Below are 15,234 nucleotides of genomic sequence, written 5' to 3' on the forward strand. Positions count from 1 at the left end.
AGATGAACGGTGTCTTTACAGAATCGGATAACAATTACTTGAACCTTCTCATCGAACGACCTATCCCAGTCAAATTTCATATAGTTGCCGCCTATCACCCAAGCCGTGGACATGTTCTGATATCCGATAGAGCTTCTGCGCCAGTGAGGAATGTCTGTTCCCCACCGTCTTTCGTCAGAAGACTTTCCATAAGGATTAATTTATTCCCGTTGTTCTCAGCATCGTCTTCTCGTTGCAGGTGGCGTTCTGGGAATTTATCTTCCCGCATTCTCGAAAGGCTTGTCCAATTGCTCAGCATCATTAATTGATTCAGGTCCTCCGGCAGGGATCGCCTATCCTATGCAGATTCCGTCAGACTGTACTCAATTCCCTCAAAGGTAGACTTCAATAAGATTTCACCGAGATCGCATTTCCCGAGTTTGTCCTCGTAATGGCCTTCGTTCTTTCCGTTGTCTGCAGCATGATCGGCACGCGTAGAACTGGGTGACCCCACATTCATGGCAGAAGTCCTGGTTCGGTGATTTTATTTCCGTCTATCAGATATTTAGGAGGCAATCATAGCTATTTCATGGGATGAGATTGCATGATTTTGGACAAACCGATCATCGTTTACTCGATCAGTTCCTGGAGTCCGGTCCTTGCGTGTGTCGATAGTTTTTCAACTGGTTTATTATCTGTATTATAATACCATGGTATTAGGTTCGTTTTTATTCCTCGACTCCCAGTCAAGAATGATTTCCCTTGCTTAAGGAGTCTGTCAATTGACGGTGATTGTCAGTGCCGACATGTCATGCAGCGCCATACCGTAATAATATATATTGCGCATCCGTGAGGTTCATCATTGAACCACCACAAGGGAAGATATGGTAGTCTCGAGTCGTAACTGTCATTATGACAGTTCTTGCTCTAGGAATAAAAAGCGTTCAATTGAATCAAATACATTGTAGATGACATCCATCCGATTCTTGATGAATGGACGAAGATGAAGAGATCCGGAGACGCCAAGAAGCAACAACCCGGGAACGCGCTAAACCCGATACAGGGGCTTGGCAATGTTGACAAACACAACAAACACAACAAACAACCCCGCGTGTCCAAAACATGGCGGCGCGTCTGCTGCCTCTCTATTTCTTTAGCCTCTGCTAGAAAGTTCAAGTGAAGTCAATATTTGGCTCTCCAAGAAGAGAAGGGCTCGTGGTTGATTTGCATAATTGCTGTCTCGCACATAACTAGCCTCTTTTCTCGTGATGATCAAGGATTAGCGGTGCGAATTACATATGTCGAATGTCAAATTCCATGGAATTTGGAATGCTTTCATGAGGGAAAAGCCCCAGGTATGGAATCCGAATTCATCAGGTACACCTATGTACGATGATTGGTCTTCGCTGTGGGCCTTTATTCCATGTTGCTTGCCCTCGAAGAAGTTGGGTTGGACCGTGCATTGTATAACAGTTGTCAAGACATCAACTATTGAAATTGGAATTCCCGAAATACAACAGGTGGCTTGGAAGTTTGAAATTGCCAACGTCCCCTATTCTGGATAAGACCAGATCTACCTGACCTCGATCGTCCCTGATCTCCAAGGCTGCCGCTCATCAACCATCTTCCAGAACCTACTTGTTGCGCAACTGGGCACATTCCAAGCCTCCTGAAAAAATGACAGACCCTACTCACCAGAGGGTTTCCCATTTCTTAGCCCTGCCGACAGAACTGATTTTCGAGGTTGCAGAGTATCTATCAATCGCCAACTTGAACGCGCTGGTTCAAGCATGTCGCCAAACATGTGCCATATTGACAGGGTCACTGTATATGAAAGGGTCAGACCACCCGCATGGCGACCAGCCTTCCACACTTCTCTGGGCAGCGAAGTCGGGAAACCTCGGGACTCTCCGGAATGTGATAAAGTACTGTATTGGGGAATCTCTGACCGGTGACACCGGGAACAAGGCTTTACTACTGGCGATTGAAAATGAAAACGTGGAGACTTTTTACACTTTGATTTATCATGGCGTGAGCCCCGACATCAGTTTGCCGCCGCAGCGGGACGGCGAAAAGGGCTTTTCAGGGCTCGCCAAGATACTACTCGATGGCGGGACCGACATTTCGAAGGTAAACCGGCACCTGAAAAAACTCCGAGCAGACCCCGACATGGTCGAAGTGTTGTTCCACGAAAGCGATGAAATGGCATCGCCAAAAGACTGGACGGAGCTGGTGCCCAATGCGCTTTTGTCCCTGGAGAATGACCTTGTGAAGAAATCGCTGTACCGGCATATTGGGCGCGGAGACTGTGGACATGGTTCTACGAAGTTGCACCTGATGACCGGAATGAAAATGCTTAAGTCTATTCGGCGGTTGCTCTCCCGGGGTGCGGACGCAACGGCCCGCGACGGCTATGCACGCACCCCGATGCATCTCCTGGCGTATGATTACGACGCAGAGATATACGAAGCCCTGGCCGAACACGGGGCGGACATAAATGCGACTGATAATAAGGGTGAGAGCCCGTTGTTCAGAGCGATGAGCAAGTATGGGTGTTCCGATATGGCTCTCCGGCTGATCACAAACGGCGCCCATGATGTAGCCGCGCGTGGAGGGGATCTCTTAATAGAAGCCATGGAAGGGAAAAAGGGCGAAGAGATAGTGCAGGCTCTATTGGATGCCGGCGTTGTTAACATGGCCGCGCATCAAACGCCAAAGTTGCTTTTTTACGCTGCAAGGGAAAATTATCCGGACATTGTGCAACAGCTGCTGGACCATGGAGTTGATCCAACGACGCTGGCAAGGCAAAGGAGCGATACGAGCGATGCTATAACACCACTAATGGCTGCGAGTTCAGTCAAACACGAGAGAATATTTCACATGCTGCTGGCTCGCACAAATGACTTTGAGGTCCAGAGCACATATGGCCGTACAGCGTTATCCTTCGCTCTTGAAAACGGGAGCAAAGAGATGATTCGCCTGCTGCTGGACCGGACCTCGAATATAGACACGCAAGATAACGATGGCAACACACCGTTAATATATGCCGCCCAATACCAGTCGATTGAGGTGGTGTCATGGCTTCTGGAGCGCTGCCAGAGCATTAACCTCTCAAACTGTGATAATAAAACCGCTCTTTATTACGCTGTGCAGCGCAATGAACATCAGATGGTACAGCTTCTCCTTGAAGCAGGGGCTGGAACGGAAAGCTATGTTTGCGCTAATCGGTCGCTCCTAATGATTGCCGCAGAGCAGGGACACGTCGATACCGTTAGGACACTGTTAGAGTGGCCTGAGATCAGGACAGCAAGATCTATCCAGGAATCGCTATCTATGGCTGTGTCTAATGAACATGTTCCCGTGGTTGAGTTTCTTTTGCAACAAGGAGCTGACCTTGACGAGATCAAATCGTCGCCCAATAAAACGCATCTGATGGTGGCTTTCTACAAAGGAAACGAGGCGTTGGCTCATGTGCTTCTTAAGTACAGATACTTCAATAACATGGGCCCTGCTTTGATACCAGCGGTTCGAAAAGGATGGGAGAGTATCGTGATTCAGCTTCTGGCTAAGGATGCTTTTCTAGACGTGGATTCTAGGGACCAGAGCACACGAACAGCACTATTATGGGCCGCCACTGGAGGGAGCCAGGCCATCGTGCTGGAATTACTTGCTAGGGGCGCCCATCCCTTCATCGCTGACGACAGAGACTGGATAGCATTGGATTATGCTGCCGAAGCTGGTCATGACGATATCGTTCGTATCCTCGTTGAATGGGGGGAACGATGGACAGACTCTCTCCCGGAAGCGTATTTTGAGATGCCTCTTATACAAGCCGCGAAAAAAGGCCATGCGGGAATTGTCGATTATTTTCTGTTCAAGTATGCCGATGTGGATTATCAGGTCTGGTTTCGAACTGCTCTTTCATATGCGGCTGAGAAGGGACATAGAGAAACCGCAGAAGTTCTCCTACGCCATGGAGCCGACGTGGATTCAAGAGATTCGACTTGTCGTACACCCTTGTCCTGGGCTGCCGAAGCTGGTCACTCTGGTGTCGCCGAGGTATTGATTCGAGCAGGAGCGGACATAGTCTGTTCAGATGCCACTGGTAGAACTCCGCTCTCTTGGGCGCTAGCTGACGGGCACGATTCAGTGGTAAAGGTGCTTTATGAAAAATTGATCACGTAGTGGCGTGGAATGAGCGGTCGGGCAGACTTCGGGAAGATGTGAGTGAACGAGGAATATTAGCAAAATTAACCCTCAAGAATGGCGAGAACTCGTGTCGATAGAATTTCAGCAGTCAGTCGAAATAAAATCAGAATTGCGAGAGAGGATTGATGGAACGGATGGGTGAGAGGAGTGGGAAGGAGGACACGAAGCGAGAAAGAAAGAACAGCAAGAAGTAGAACAGGTCAGATGACCCCCTGAACACCGCAGACAGCGAGGATTTCATGACAACAGGACAGACAGCCGAGTGATTAATATCAAAAGAAAGTTAGCATTAATTAGCCTATTGGAAAATAAATAACCGTTAAACGTAACCTAATCCTACTCTCGAACCATCTCGGGCCTCGTACAATGTCCTCTGTCAACCCAGTATCGCTCATCTACCATGAATCCCTGACATCAGTACCACCGCGATAGCCATCCCCGTCTCGAAGAAACCCGCTCATACTCCTCCACTGCTGGCGTGGGCGGCTTCATAACGTCCTCCGCCTCCATCGATCTCATCGAGTACCTTGCCGTCGGAATGAGCGGCGTTCTCTCCTCCGCCTTGGTCCGAATATAATAGTGCTCGTCTTCCGGCTCCATGCCCACGAACCATTTCTCCTTGAGATGCTCGCCGTAAGGCCCGGCACCACAGGCTCCGTCAAGCTTTGACGTGGCGGGACTGTTCATCGCAAGCGTGAATAGATTCTGCGGGTCCGTGAAATCTGTCAATTGCCGCCCTTTAATGAGAACCATGTAGACGAGACAGAAGGCGCTGGTGATAAACGCCAGCCCCAGGATCACGAAGAAGACGTAGTGCCATTTCTCTGTCCCGCTTGACTGATACCCCACGACGCTTACGGTGGCGCGGAAATACTGCGGCTCCGGACTGGGGACGGTTGCGTTTTTCGGCTCCTTGCTGATGTCGGTGTAGTTCCAGAAATGGACGAAAGGAGCATTGGAGGAGCTGAGGATGAGGGTGTTCCCCGCCATCACGGCCAGTGCTTCTGCGACGGAGGGGACCTTTGGGCTGAGTGTGTCGTTCTTGGGGGTCAATTGCATGAGGACCCGGGAGTTGCTGGCACGGCCGTTGGTGATGCCAGTGTTGAGACTCAAGGCGAGGGCCCAGGAATGGGCAATATTTTTCCAATCTGCATCCCAGGCGCCATCGGGCGCGTCAGGATATTCCTCGTCGTAGCGCCATTTGTCGTTGAGGCTGTCGCACTTCGTGCTGAATGCGGCGCCGCGGATTGAGGCGGAGTAGCGTGTCGAGCAGCGAGGGCTGAGTTTGGCTTTCATGGAGCAAAGCACATACTCCGGTGTTCGGTTGGTCGGGGCGTGGCCGAGGAGATAGAGAGAGTCGCCGAAGTAAACGGATCCGTTGACGATGGTGTTGTATGCCTCGGGGAATTTACCGAAAATAGGTGGGCGCGCGTTGTATTCCTTCCCCCACCGGAATAGATCATCGACCACGGTGCGATTAAGCCACGATGGGTAGACGGGAACATCGCTGTGCTGATCTAAGGTCCAGTTGTCAGGGTTGAAGCGCGCGTGTGGCCATTCTTCGTAGATCAGAGGGCTTAGCTCTTTTGCCGACATGCCTGCGCAAAGCACGTTTACTGCAGGAGATGGCAATCGGGCTTTGACGTCGAAATTACCCTCGGAGGAGATCCTAGGCCGGTGGAAGCCGTTTTGGGGGTTATTTATGGCGTTGACTACGCCGCCATGAGGCATGGCTGCCGTCACGTTGATGACCATGCGACCGTAGCGTTTCGACAACTCGGTGATGTCGGTCTGGTCGATCCAAGCCCCAGTCACTGTGGTGTTATCGAACATCGTCCCTACCGGGGGTGGTCGCTTGTCCTGGACTAGTGCTGTGGAGTTATTCTGAGAATCTATGGTGCTCCATTTCGAAAGATACGCGTGATAATTGTGGTATGCCTGGCTGACATGTTGTAGCTCTAGACACGTATTTCCTCGATCCAGCTCTGTTTCCGATGGGTCGATATCATGTGTAATCACCGTCTCGCAGTGGTTGCGCAAATCGTCGGGCCAGGCAAATTTGGCTGTGATGTTCCCCGTCAGGGTCCTATCCTCGTGTGGTCCTTGGAGAAGCTTTGGTGACACTACAAGGCTTTGTTAGTAAAAGCGCATTTCCCCTTGAAATCAGGAAGGAAAGGGAATTTCACACTCACCGAGAGCCTCGGCAGCAGTGGTGTAGAGCATCGCGACAATGGTGGCCGTTAAAGTAAGCATTCCAAGCACAGTCCACGCTGAGTAACGGAGGGCCTGGGAATGAATGATCATCGACGCCGGCTGCATGATCCACGTCCGCATACTTAAATCCGAGATGCTGATGCCGCTGGATCCCTTTTTAATAGCTCTTCGGCTGAGGAACTGTCCCAGGAACGCAACAAAGACGCTGACATAGGCCAACTCAATCGTCTTGGCAAACATGGCACTGAGTAAACTGGCCGTGGAAGGCCGAAGACCCCCATCCGTACCAATAGAGTTGCCATATCGAGGCCTCAGCCAGGACACAACAAAGTATATTCCCGAAACAATAGTCGAGTAGATGGCCAGCACCAGTACGGTGATGGGAACCCATGAACACCGACGCTGGACCACTCGCTTTTTGCACGAACACTTCGTTGTGTTGAATTCGCTATCGACGAATGATGCTCTGGAGTAATGCGACCGTAGGGTTTGCTGCTCCGAGAAACCCGGGGAGAAGAGATCGCTGGTCGGAGTTGCCTGGTCGGGTCCTCGACTATCTCGATTGGAAACTAGTCGCTGTGTAGAATCGTTGATCCCGAGTCCTGCGTACGCCGTGACATCTTCTTCCTCCTGCGGCGTGTGTGCTCGTTCGTAACGAATGTAGGAGCGGTCAGACGGCGAAATCGGATCAAATGGGTTCCAGGACGTTCCCGGGCGGTCGGAACGGGAATGAGATGAGCGAGAAATTGGAGGGAGAGAAAACTGCTCTGGTTGACCGGACGACATTGTGTTCAGCGAGTGTAGAGATGCGCACCAGCGACCGGGACACCCATTCTCGAAGGAAGCAAAACAAGCGAAGGCCGAAGCTGGAAGCCGCCCGAATATATGAGAATCAAGCCGAACCGGCCATTCTTAGCTCCAGAACCAGCGGCTCTGGAAAGTGGGGAGAGCAGGAAATGGAGCGGCCTTTATGGAGGAACAGAGATTTAAAACCGGCTGGCTGGCTGGGCTGGACTCTCAGCCTCGTGGTCGATAGGCGTTCGTGTCCAACTTCCACCAATAGTGAGGCTTGCGCTCTGTGTGTCCGTGCGCTAAGAATAGATTAATTCCTCTACGCCATTTGCCAAGGTCTCTAGTCTGTGAGACGTTGATTTTGGCTTTGGCGGTCGGGAAGGAGGGCCTGCCGACCGGGTTTCACTGTCGCACCAGGTGTCGATAGAGGATCAGGAAACCAGTGTCTGACGCGCAGCTGAGGCGGGCGACGTGATGTCTACCAATTCGCTGTTTTCTGGAACCCCGTCAGCCGCCATCCCATAAGGCTACCCGTTATAGTGGAGTCTGCTTACCCTGGTTACTCCGTAGTCCGTACGTCGACTCATGGAAGTCTCGGGATCGACGCCATCTCGCCGTCGTTGATGTCAGCGTGCATATCTTGGCATGGATGATCAGGCATACAGCGGACCGAGCCCAGCTATAGATAGTAACACCCGGACGTTGAGTTCGAAATCATTACGCGAGAAGTGGGAGAGAAAGAGAGACTCGGAGGAGAAAAGAAGCGGATCGCCGTGGACCGGGTGGTCACGGGACCAACAACCCTAGGCCTGTTAACATCTATTTCGTCAGGTTAGTGGTCTAACACCTAACACCAGGAACGCCCAAAGACATACGAATTTTTGCAATGTGGATTCATTTTGGACTTGTGGACATACATGCCTTGTTTCTCGAGAGACTTGCAAAGAACCCTTAGCGCTGGTCGCTCCTATCACACAACACACCACGTGACTCACAGCGTGATGGGATTCAAGATTCGAGGTGCCTAACATGGGCCAGATTAGCAAGTCAAAGAGCTTGCCATGGGTTTCAAGAGATCCGTACTCCTAAACGGCAGATTCACCGTTGATAGAGAGGAAGTTTCCCGTTACAGGTGGCTTCTCAAAATCTTCATGGCGTTGATGTATTTCCATTTTATGTTAACCGTACTATGTATTTCTATGATAGATAGGGTCATTATCTAGAACCATCTTCCAAGAGTCCTTTTTTCAGTCGTCTTCTCTAATTGCTACATGTTTATTTCTGCCAGCTCCGATGGGACTAGAAGAGATACCCTGCCGGATGTCCGGCCACCCTATTCGCATTTCCGTAAGATAAACCCAATCCAGCATTTGACGCCTTCCCAATGCCCACGCATCGCTCCAACCATATCTGGATTCTCCGGAATACCTTCTTGTACCTCCAGGAGCTCAAATCCCCATTCTGCGCCGACTGTCTTCACATCGTCGACAGTGTGTATGTGGTCATCACTCCAGAGCTGTTCCCCAGTCTCGGGGTCCAGAAAGTTCCCGTGCGACACGTTGGCGAGATCCGAGTGTGTATTGGTGATAAGTAAATATCCACCTGGAACTAGCATTTCGTCGCACATCTTGAAGAACTTGGATAATTCGATATGCACCAGAACCAGAGTACAAATGATTCCTTGCGCTTGTTCGGCCGCGCGTGGGATTTGAGCACCGTCTTTCAGAGGGTTGTATACCTGGAAGCTGAGGGTCTTGGCTCTGCTTTCAGCTGGCCTAGTTGCTATTAAATCTTCGGACTGCCTTTCTGCGACATCAAGAAGGCTTTTCGTCGCGTCGAGACCCACAATATCGGAGCCAGGAAGCATGATCGCCAGTTTCAGGGTGTTGCGTCCGGTGCCACAGCCGAAGTCGACCACTTTGAGATGCTCGGGGAAGGCTTTTTGTAAGAGGGATATGTATTTCGGTAGAAATCTCTCGAGCTGCACGTCATCTAGGCCCTGGAGGTTGTTGACTCGGCCTTGGTTGTAGCCAGCTCCCCATCGAGAATATAGGTCCTCAACGGGGACGGACCGGATTTGAGACTTTGCGATTGTCATTATGGCGAGATTTGCGTAAATAAATCCTTCAACTGTATATGTTTCACTGGGGGCTGCGTTGGCGGCTTGGTATGTGATAGTAATCTTGCAAATGCGTTCAGCGTGGAAAGAACAGAGGGGAAACAAGAAGCCGGGCGCTGGAACACGGACTCTTTTATCTCTTGAGCCACATCAAGTCTCGGAAATCTATACCATTTTTCGACAAGAGATCCTGTCTTCCCCGGATTGGTGGATTCGGTTTCCAGTGAATCCCGGGAGGATCATTGGCTTTGAAATAGATGCATAGTTGTCTTTGCAGATTTGTTTTCTGGCCGTCCAAAATATATGTTCGCACGCTTCCGTTATAATCTTATGCAGCTTGGATGTAGTTCAAACCATATTGATTTATTCTTTTCTTCCCTTTCATGTTCTTCTCCTTCCTTTTTATTTTTCTTTCTTCTTTCTTCTTTCCCTTTTCGCTTACTGAAAATATTCATGCTAATCCCATCTGGCTCCGTGCACAGTCCAACGGCATCACCAGCGATAAATCTTTGAGGCCCATCTGTTGAAATGACTCTATTTGACGTCAGTAGGGGTATTGGTGACTCACTCGACAACTTCCTTCCTCAGCGTCACCCACAGTAATGCCGAGGGCAAGCGCATCTCTCCAGCGACCGGTAGTATTCAGCTTTCTCGCCCTTACCTAGTCAAACCTCTAGCATGAGTGTCTTCGAAAGTAAGAACGATCCTCGTCCAGGTCTCCAGTCTCAACGCTCTATTATTAAACAGCATACAATGGAAATCATTAGCGACGTGTCCTTCGATCTGAGACAGGAGGTCTTGGACCTCAAACAAGAGCTCGCGGAGCTTCGTGATGCCTTCCTACAATGCCGGTCGGACAATTGCGATACGTCCAGACTTCAAGATCTGGAACATGGCATGGAACATTCGAATCTCAACGCGGACATGGCCTTCGGCTTCAGCGACACAGCAGCTGCTATCAGCATACAATTGAACAAAGAAATGTCCGCACTTCTTCAGATAGTTGGGTCGCTGGATAAGCGTGTCTCACGCATGGAGGCGAAGTTCTTAGCCCAAGAACAAGCCATGACACGACTGAATGAGCTCTACATCAATCAACAGGCTCAGATTGAACGGCTCACCTCTGATGCAACGTGGTTTGGCGCTATCAGTGAACATTTTATCCAGGCTCGTGAGATATACTGGGATAGCAAGTTACGGGAACTTGACAGCGGTCTGTCCACGGGAGAGAACACACCTCCAGCCTCCCACCTCTCCTCAAATACCCAGGCAGAAGTCGTCCTTGATGCGAGATTGTGCATGGACCGAAGATCACTCATGGACCGCGACAGATTCCGGCAACTGTACGGGCTAAGTCCCGAGCAGGTAGAGGCACTTGGTAAGCGACATTCACCATTCGCGTCTTTACTGCCTACCGCAGAACTAACAGGGCGATAGCATCCCAAAGGTGTGTCAATACTCTGCGCATTGTCAATACCGTCGCTGGACTTCGATTGTCAAATTGTGAGCTCAAACCTGGAGAGTATGACATCTTCAATCGGATCACCCAGCTGGTTAACCTCTATGACGATTATTCTGCTGTTGAGGCCAGAAGCGTAGAGCTTCTGGCTAATGTCAACGAGACTAAAAAGTAAATGTCGAAGGGTGTCTGTCCTCTGATACTACTCACAGCCCCGTTGAACTGCTATTTCGGGAACTGCACTTGGCTGTTCGTTTTATGAAGTGATCCTCTCCCATTTCATCTAGCTGCTTGAATGTCTAATTGCTCTGCCTGGGCATGTTGAGATGGCTTTTTTGTTTCATCGAAAACGTTGGTTCTCTCTGTCAACCCACAAGGTGTTTTTAGTACATTTTAGGACACATCCTGAAGCAGAGTGTATCCTCAGGATGTTTTCTAAAGTTCACAATATTCGACTTTTGTCGAACAATAAAGTCCGACAGCGGCGACACTTCCATGCAGATCCCCGTCCAGGCACTTAACCAAAATATCAAACACAGCGACATTGGTTGACTATCTTCAGTGACACGTATACCCGCTTTTCAACTGCTTGAAGGCTATAATCAAGCCTCGGATCTTCCACCCTGGTTTTCCCCCTCCCTTTTCTCCTGAATCCCATACTCCGTCTCCAATTCCGTCCTCAACTCCAACCCCTTCGCCACCCAAACCAAACCGAACCCAACCACACTAATCCCCAACCCAACCCACCAAATCGTCCTCAAACTCCTAGAATAAATACTCACAACCTCGCCCCAAACACCCTTCTCTACCTCATCCCGCAGAGAATGCGCCTGACTCGCAAAAGCATACGCTCCTCCCTCCCACAACTCCTCTCTCAGCGAAGTCTCTTGAACCTTCCCCCCTGCCAACTCCCCCTTCCACACCCCATTAAACACAATCGATGGAACTGTAACACCCCAAATATACCCGAACGTGCGTATAAAGCTATACGTCGCCGACGCGGCCGCCACATCCGATTCCGATAACGCAGCCATAATGGCAGGGAGCAGCGTCGAGAGGACCATGCCCGCGCCTGCGCTGCCGATAAGCTGATAGAACACCCAAGCGACTGTGCTCGTGGTCTCGTTTAGGAGCGTGAACAGTCCAAAGCTAATAGCCGAGAGGGCGAACGCAACAGCGTGGATGGGTCTGTAGGCTCCCAGCTTGCTGAGGAGGGTTCCTGCGGCGGCGGCGAAGAAGAGGGTTCCGATGGCGAAGGGGAGGAAGTTGACGCCGGAGCGGAGGACGGTGGTGCTCTTCACGGCTTGGAAGTAGATCGGGAGGAAGTAGGATGTGGCTTGGACGAGGATGGAGGAGAGGAAAGTGAGAGCGAAGCCGACGGCAGAGGTGCGGTTGGCGAAGAGGTGGTTTGGGACGCTGGGATGTTTGGAGAAGGCTTGTTGGATGTGGAATGCTATCCAGCCTAGGGCGCCTAGGATGAGAGGTAGAAGAACGCGCCAGGAGGACCAAGGGTGCTGGACACCGCCGGTTACGAGGCCAAGGAGGAGGGAAGTCATGCTGGGGATGAAGATGAGGTTGCCGAGGTAGTCGATCTGGGTGAGCTTGGGGTTCTTGGTTTGTGAGCCGGTGTGGACACGCATGAAAGGGAGGATGAGGGCCAGGGCGACTCCGCAGATGGGAAGATTGAGATAGAAGATCCAGCGCCAGTTTGCTTCTGCTAGGGCTCCGCCGACCACGGGACCCAGGGCGGCTGCGAGGCCAGACCACGAGAACATGAGGCCAAGGTACTTGCCGCGCTCACGAAGCGGTACGAGATCGCAGCATACAATATCTAAGAGAACGTAGATCCCCCCTGCACCGACACCTTGCACTGCGCGACCGCCGATTAACATGGCGGGATTGTGGGCGCCGCCGGCGATTCCACTGCCCAGAATGAAGAGCGCAGTTGATCCGATCATGGGCGTACGGCGGCCGAGGATATTTGCGAGCTGGCCTGTCAGCGGCTGTAGTACGGATGAGGCGAGAACAAACGAATTTGCTATCCAAACGAATTGAGTAGCGCCGCCAATGTCGCTGGTGATGGTTGGGAGGGCTGTTGTGATGATTGCCACATCCAGGGCGGAGATGAAGGCCAGTAAGCAGAGGGCTGCGAATATTCCCCAGAATCGGAGATTATGATTGGACGTTTCAGATGACGTTGGTTCAGCTGGTGAAACGGTAGGGGAGGTATCAGTTTCATCTATCATCTTTTTCATGTTGAGACCATGAAGACAACAGCAGTGACTGGGGATATGTCAATGTCTTTTGAAATGAGAAATAACAGATCCAAACTGAAAACGTAATCATGTCGACGACTGAACTATAAATAATTTCGTTCCCTGTATCAGTTCGGTGGTAGAAACAAAGAACCCATCTACCAACACTACCATGTCGGCCGCAGTTAGCAGTTCTTTCGGCTTTAGAGACCCGTCGGCTTCCTGCATTATGCTTTAGGCTCCTAGCAAATCTCTTATTTCAGCTACTCAATCGGAATTCAACCTCAAATTCCCCTGTGACAGGTACACCCCTATAAAAAAGCCCCGGCTAACCCCGGTATCGGCGAAGCCCTCGCTGTCAGAAAACACGAGTCATGGCACCTTCTTTCTACTGGCAGATTTCCGGTGGCGCATGTCGATCTTCCACTGGATCAGTTCCAAGCCCTGCGATGTTGGCGCCATTTAGAAGCAGATTAAGCCACACCAGTGGGCATGACGGGTCTTTGTTGGGAGCATTCTGGACCTTGTAATTGAGCAAAATGATGAAATTTCATTGCACCAAGTAAAGACCAAGGAGAACGTTCGAAACAACGTACGTCCATAGCGACTCCTGTGTGGTATTTCCTTTGACGTGGAAGATACTGGTTTACTGGTTATGCGCTAATCCCGATACGGGTAAGCATGAGGTTCGAATTGTGTACGGGATGCGTAATAATACCGGACTTTGCAACGTTCCAGTACGCAAAATACAAGCTTCCGGAAACAGCATCGATGTAAACCAAGCAAACAGGCCAAATGAAGCCAACAAGGCAAATACGACAAACTAGACAATCTAGACAAACAGAACAAACTACGCCCCCAAATCGCGTGATAAAAACCATCAAATTAATTTATTTCAACAACTCTGGAGCCCTGGAAAGCAGTATAAATAGAGCCATGTAGGCAGGAAGTAAAAGACGATCATCACCGTTTTCCTGCGTCAATCCGACCCTCAGAATCAAGATTCACATTCCACCAATTCCATCAACCATCGCCAAGCATTCTCCCCAAAATCCCACCATGGACTCTCTCCTCTCAGCTCATGAAATCGGCGAAGGACTTCCCGTCGTGATCATCCACGGATGGCAGATGCAGGGAAAAGCCGACCAGCTGGACTTTGAGCCGATTTTCAGCAAAACACTAGGATTGCGCCGGATCTACGTCGACCTTCCCGGCATGGGCACATCACCTGCGAACAATGTCCAGGACCAAGACGACGTATACCATCGACTAGGGCAATTCATTGATTCTCGACTCGGGACATCAAGGTTCTTAGTCGTCGGCTCGTCATGTGGGGGTTACCTTGCGCGCGCGATTGCGCAGAAATACATCGACCAAGTCGATGGGTTACTACTGCGGGTCCCGCTCATCGAACCAACAGATAGCATGCGCGACGTGGATACATTCGAGCCGTTGGTTGCGAACGAGGAAGTCATGGCGAACATGCCAGCCGAGGACAAGGCGCTTCTCGGAAACGTCCTCGTTCAAACTCCTGCGTACGTGCAGGCTTTGAAGACAAAATACGACCAGGCGTACACTCCAGCGGAGAAAGCATCGGACGTGAAGGTGCTAGATCCGATCCGCGAAGACACACGCCGATATCAGTTATCGTTTTCGTTGGACAATGAAAGCGCCAAGTTCTTTGCACCCACGCTGATTGTATGTGGTCGGCATGATGAGAGCGTTGGGTATAGGGATAGTTTGCGCCTGCTGGGTCTCTATCCACGATCTACATATGCTGTGTTGGATCGTGGTACGCATGGCCTTCCGATTGATGAGACTGGTCTTTTTGCAGCCCTTGTTCGGGATTGGATTTTTCGGGTTGAGGAATGGCGAGGTCGTGTGGAGAAATAAGAGCTGTCCATGTGGATGATGATTGATGTACATACCCACTCTAGTGCATGGAATAAAAACTGAAGATGTAAAATGGAGAACAGCCATGCAAGCCAGATTGAACTTTGTCCTTGAGGGACAGAAGAACATGAAATTCAAGATGCGATTCTCGAATTATCTCTCAAAGACCACCGTATAATCATGGTCCAAATACCGTTGCTGGTCCAGTCCTGCCGGAATCATTTTTCTCGGCCGTGATATTTGTTTGTCAGACATGCCGACAAAAAAAAAAAAAAAAAAAAAAAAAAAAAAAAAAAAACAGCATTAAGCTGAAT

The 15,234-nt window shown here is 50.5% G+C and overlaps 5 protein-coding genes across 5 annotated transcripts; 2 read left to right on the forward strand and 3 right to left on the reverse strand.

Moving 5' to 3' along the window:
• Positions 1 to 4,563: 4,563 nt before the first annotated feature.
• On the reverse strand, positions 4,564 to 7,617 carry P170DRAFT_512761 (uncharacterized protein). Its single transcript, XM_024855019.1, has 2 exons — positions 6,381 to 7,617; positions 4,564 to 6,311 (listed from the first exon to the last, which is right to left on the reverse strand). Exons 1-2 carry the CDS (start codon positions 7,186 to 7,188, stop codon positions 4,603 to 4,605), a joined length of 2,517 nt encoding a protein of 838 aa, XP_024701516.1. The 5' UTR covers positions 7,189 to 7,617; the 3' UTR covers positions 4,564 to 4,602.
• Positions 7,618 to 8,381: 764 nt separating this feature from the next.
• On the reverse strand, positions 8,382 to 9,391 carry P170DRAFT_439870 (class I SAM-dependent methyltransferase). The gene has a single exon (XM_024849933.1). It carries the CDS (start codon positions 9,290 to 9,292, stop codon positions 8,528 to 8,530), a length of 765 nt encoding a protein of 254 aa, XP_024701517.1. The 5' UTR covers positions 9,293 to 9,391; the 3' UTR covers positions 8,382 to 8,527.
• Positions 9,392 to 10,066: 675 nt separating this feature from the next.
• Positions 10,067 to 11,050, forward strand: P170DRAFT_512763 (uncharacterized protein; the record flags this gene model as incomplete). The annotated part of the gene is made up of 2 exons (XM_024855020.1): positions 10,067 to 10,691; positions 10,751 to 11,050. 2 exons carry the CDS (start codon positions 10,067 to 10,069, stop codon positions 10,945 to 10,947), a joined length of 822 nt encoding a protein of 273 aa, XP_024701518.1. The 3' UTR covers positions 10,948 to 11,050.
• Positions 11,051 to 11,374: 324 nt separating this feature from the next.
• P170DRAFT_467324 (MFS general substrate transporter) lies at positions 11,375 to 13,027 on the reverse strand (the record flags this gene model as incomplete). The annotated part of the gene is made up of 1 exon (XM_024852475.1): positions 11,375 to 13,027. The coding sequence occupies one exon, from the start codon at positions 13,025 to 13,027 to the stop codon at positions 11,375 to 11,377; it is 1,653 nt and encodes a 550-aa protein (XP_024701519.1).
• Positions 13,028 to 13,944: 917 nt separating this feature from the next.
• On the forward strand, positions 13,945 to 14,983 carry P170DRAFT_439871 (alpha/beta fold hydrolase). Its single transcript, XM_024849934.1, has one exon. It carries the CDS (start codon positions 14,087 to 14,089, stop codon positions 14,918 to 14,920), a length of 834 nt encoding a protein of 277 aa, XP_024701520.1. The 5' UTR covers positions 13,945 to 14,086; the 3' UTR covers positions 14,921 to 14,983.
• Positions 14,984 to 15,234: the final 251 nt, after the last annotated feature.

The sequence above is a fragment of the Aspergillus steynii genome, assembly GCF_002849105.1.
Source record: "Aspergillus steynii IBT 23096 chromosome Unknown P170scaffold_7, whole genome shotgun sequence".
NCBI lineage: Eukaryota > Fungi > Ascomycota > Eurotiomycetes > Eurotiales > Aspergillaceae > Aspergillus > Aspergillus steynii.

Excerpts from the sequence above, each read along its gene's own strand:
- P170DRAFT_439871 (XM_024849934.1), top strand. The coding sequence starts at position 14,087 with ATGGACTCTCTCCTCTCAGCTCATGAAATCGGCGAAGGACTTCCCGTC.
- P170DRAFT_512761 (XM_024855019.1), bottom strand. The coding sequence starts at position 7,188 with ATGTCGTCCGGTCAACCAGAGCAGTTTTCTCTCCCTCCAATTTCTCGC. Across the intron at positions 6,312-6,380 it reads CACTGCTGCCGAGGCTCTCG|TGTCACCAAAGCTTCTCCAA; the intron begins GTGAGTGTGAAA and ends AAAGCCTTGTAG.
- P170DRAFT_439870 (XM_024849933.1), bottom strand. The coding sequence starts at position 9,292 with ATGACAATCGCAAAGTCTCAAATCCGGTCCGTCCCCGTTGAGGACCTA.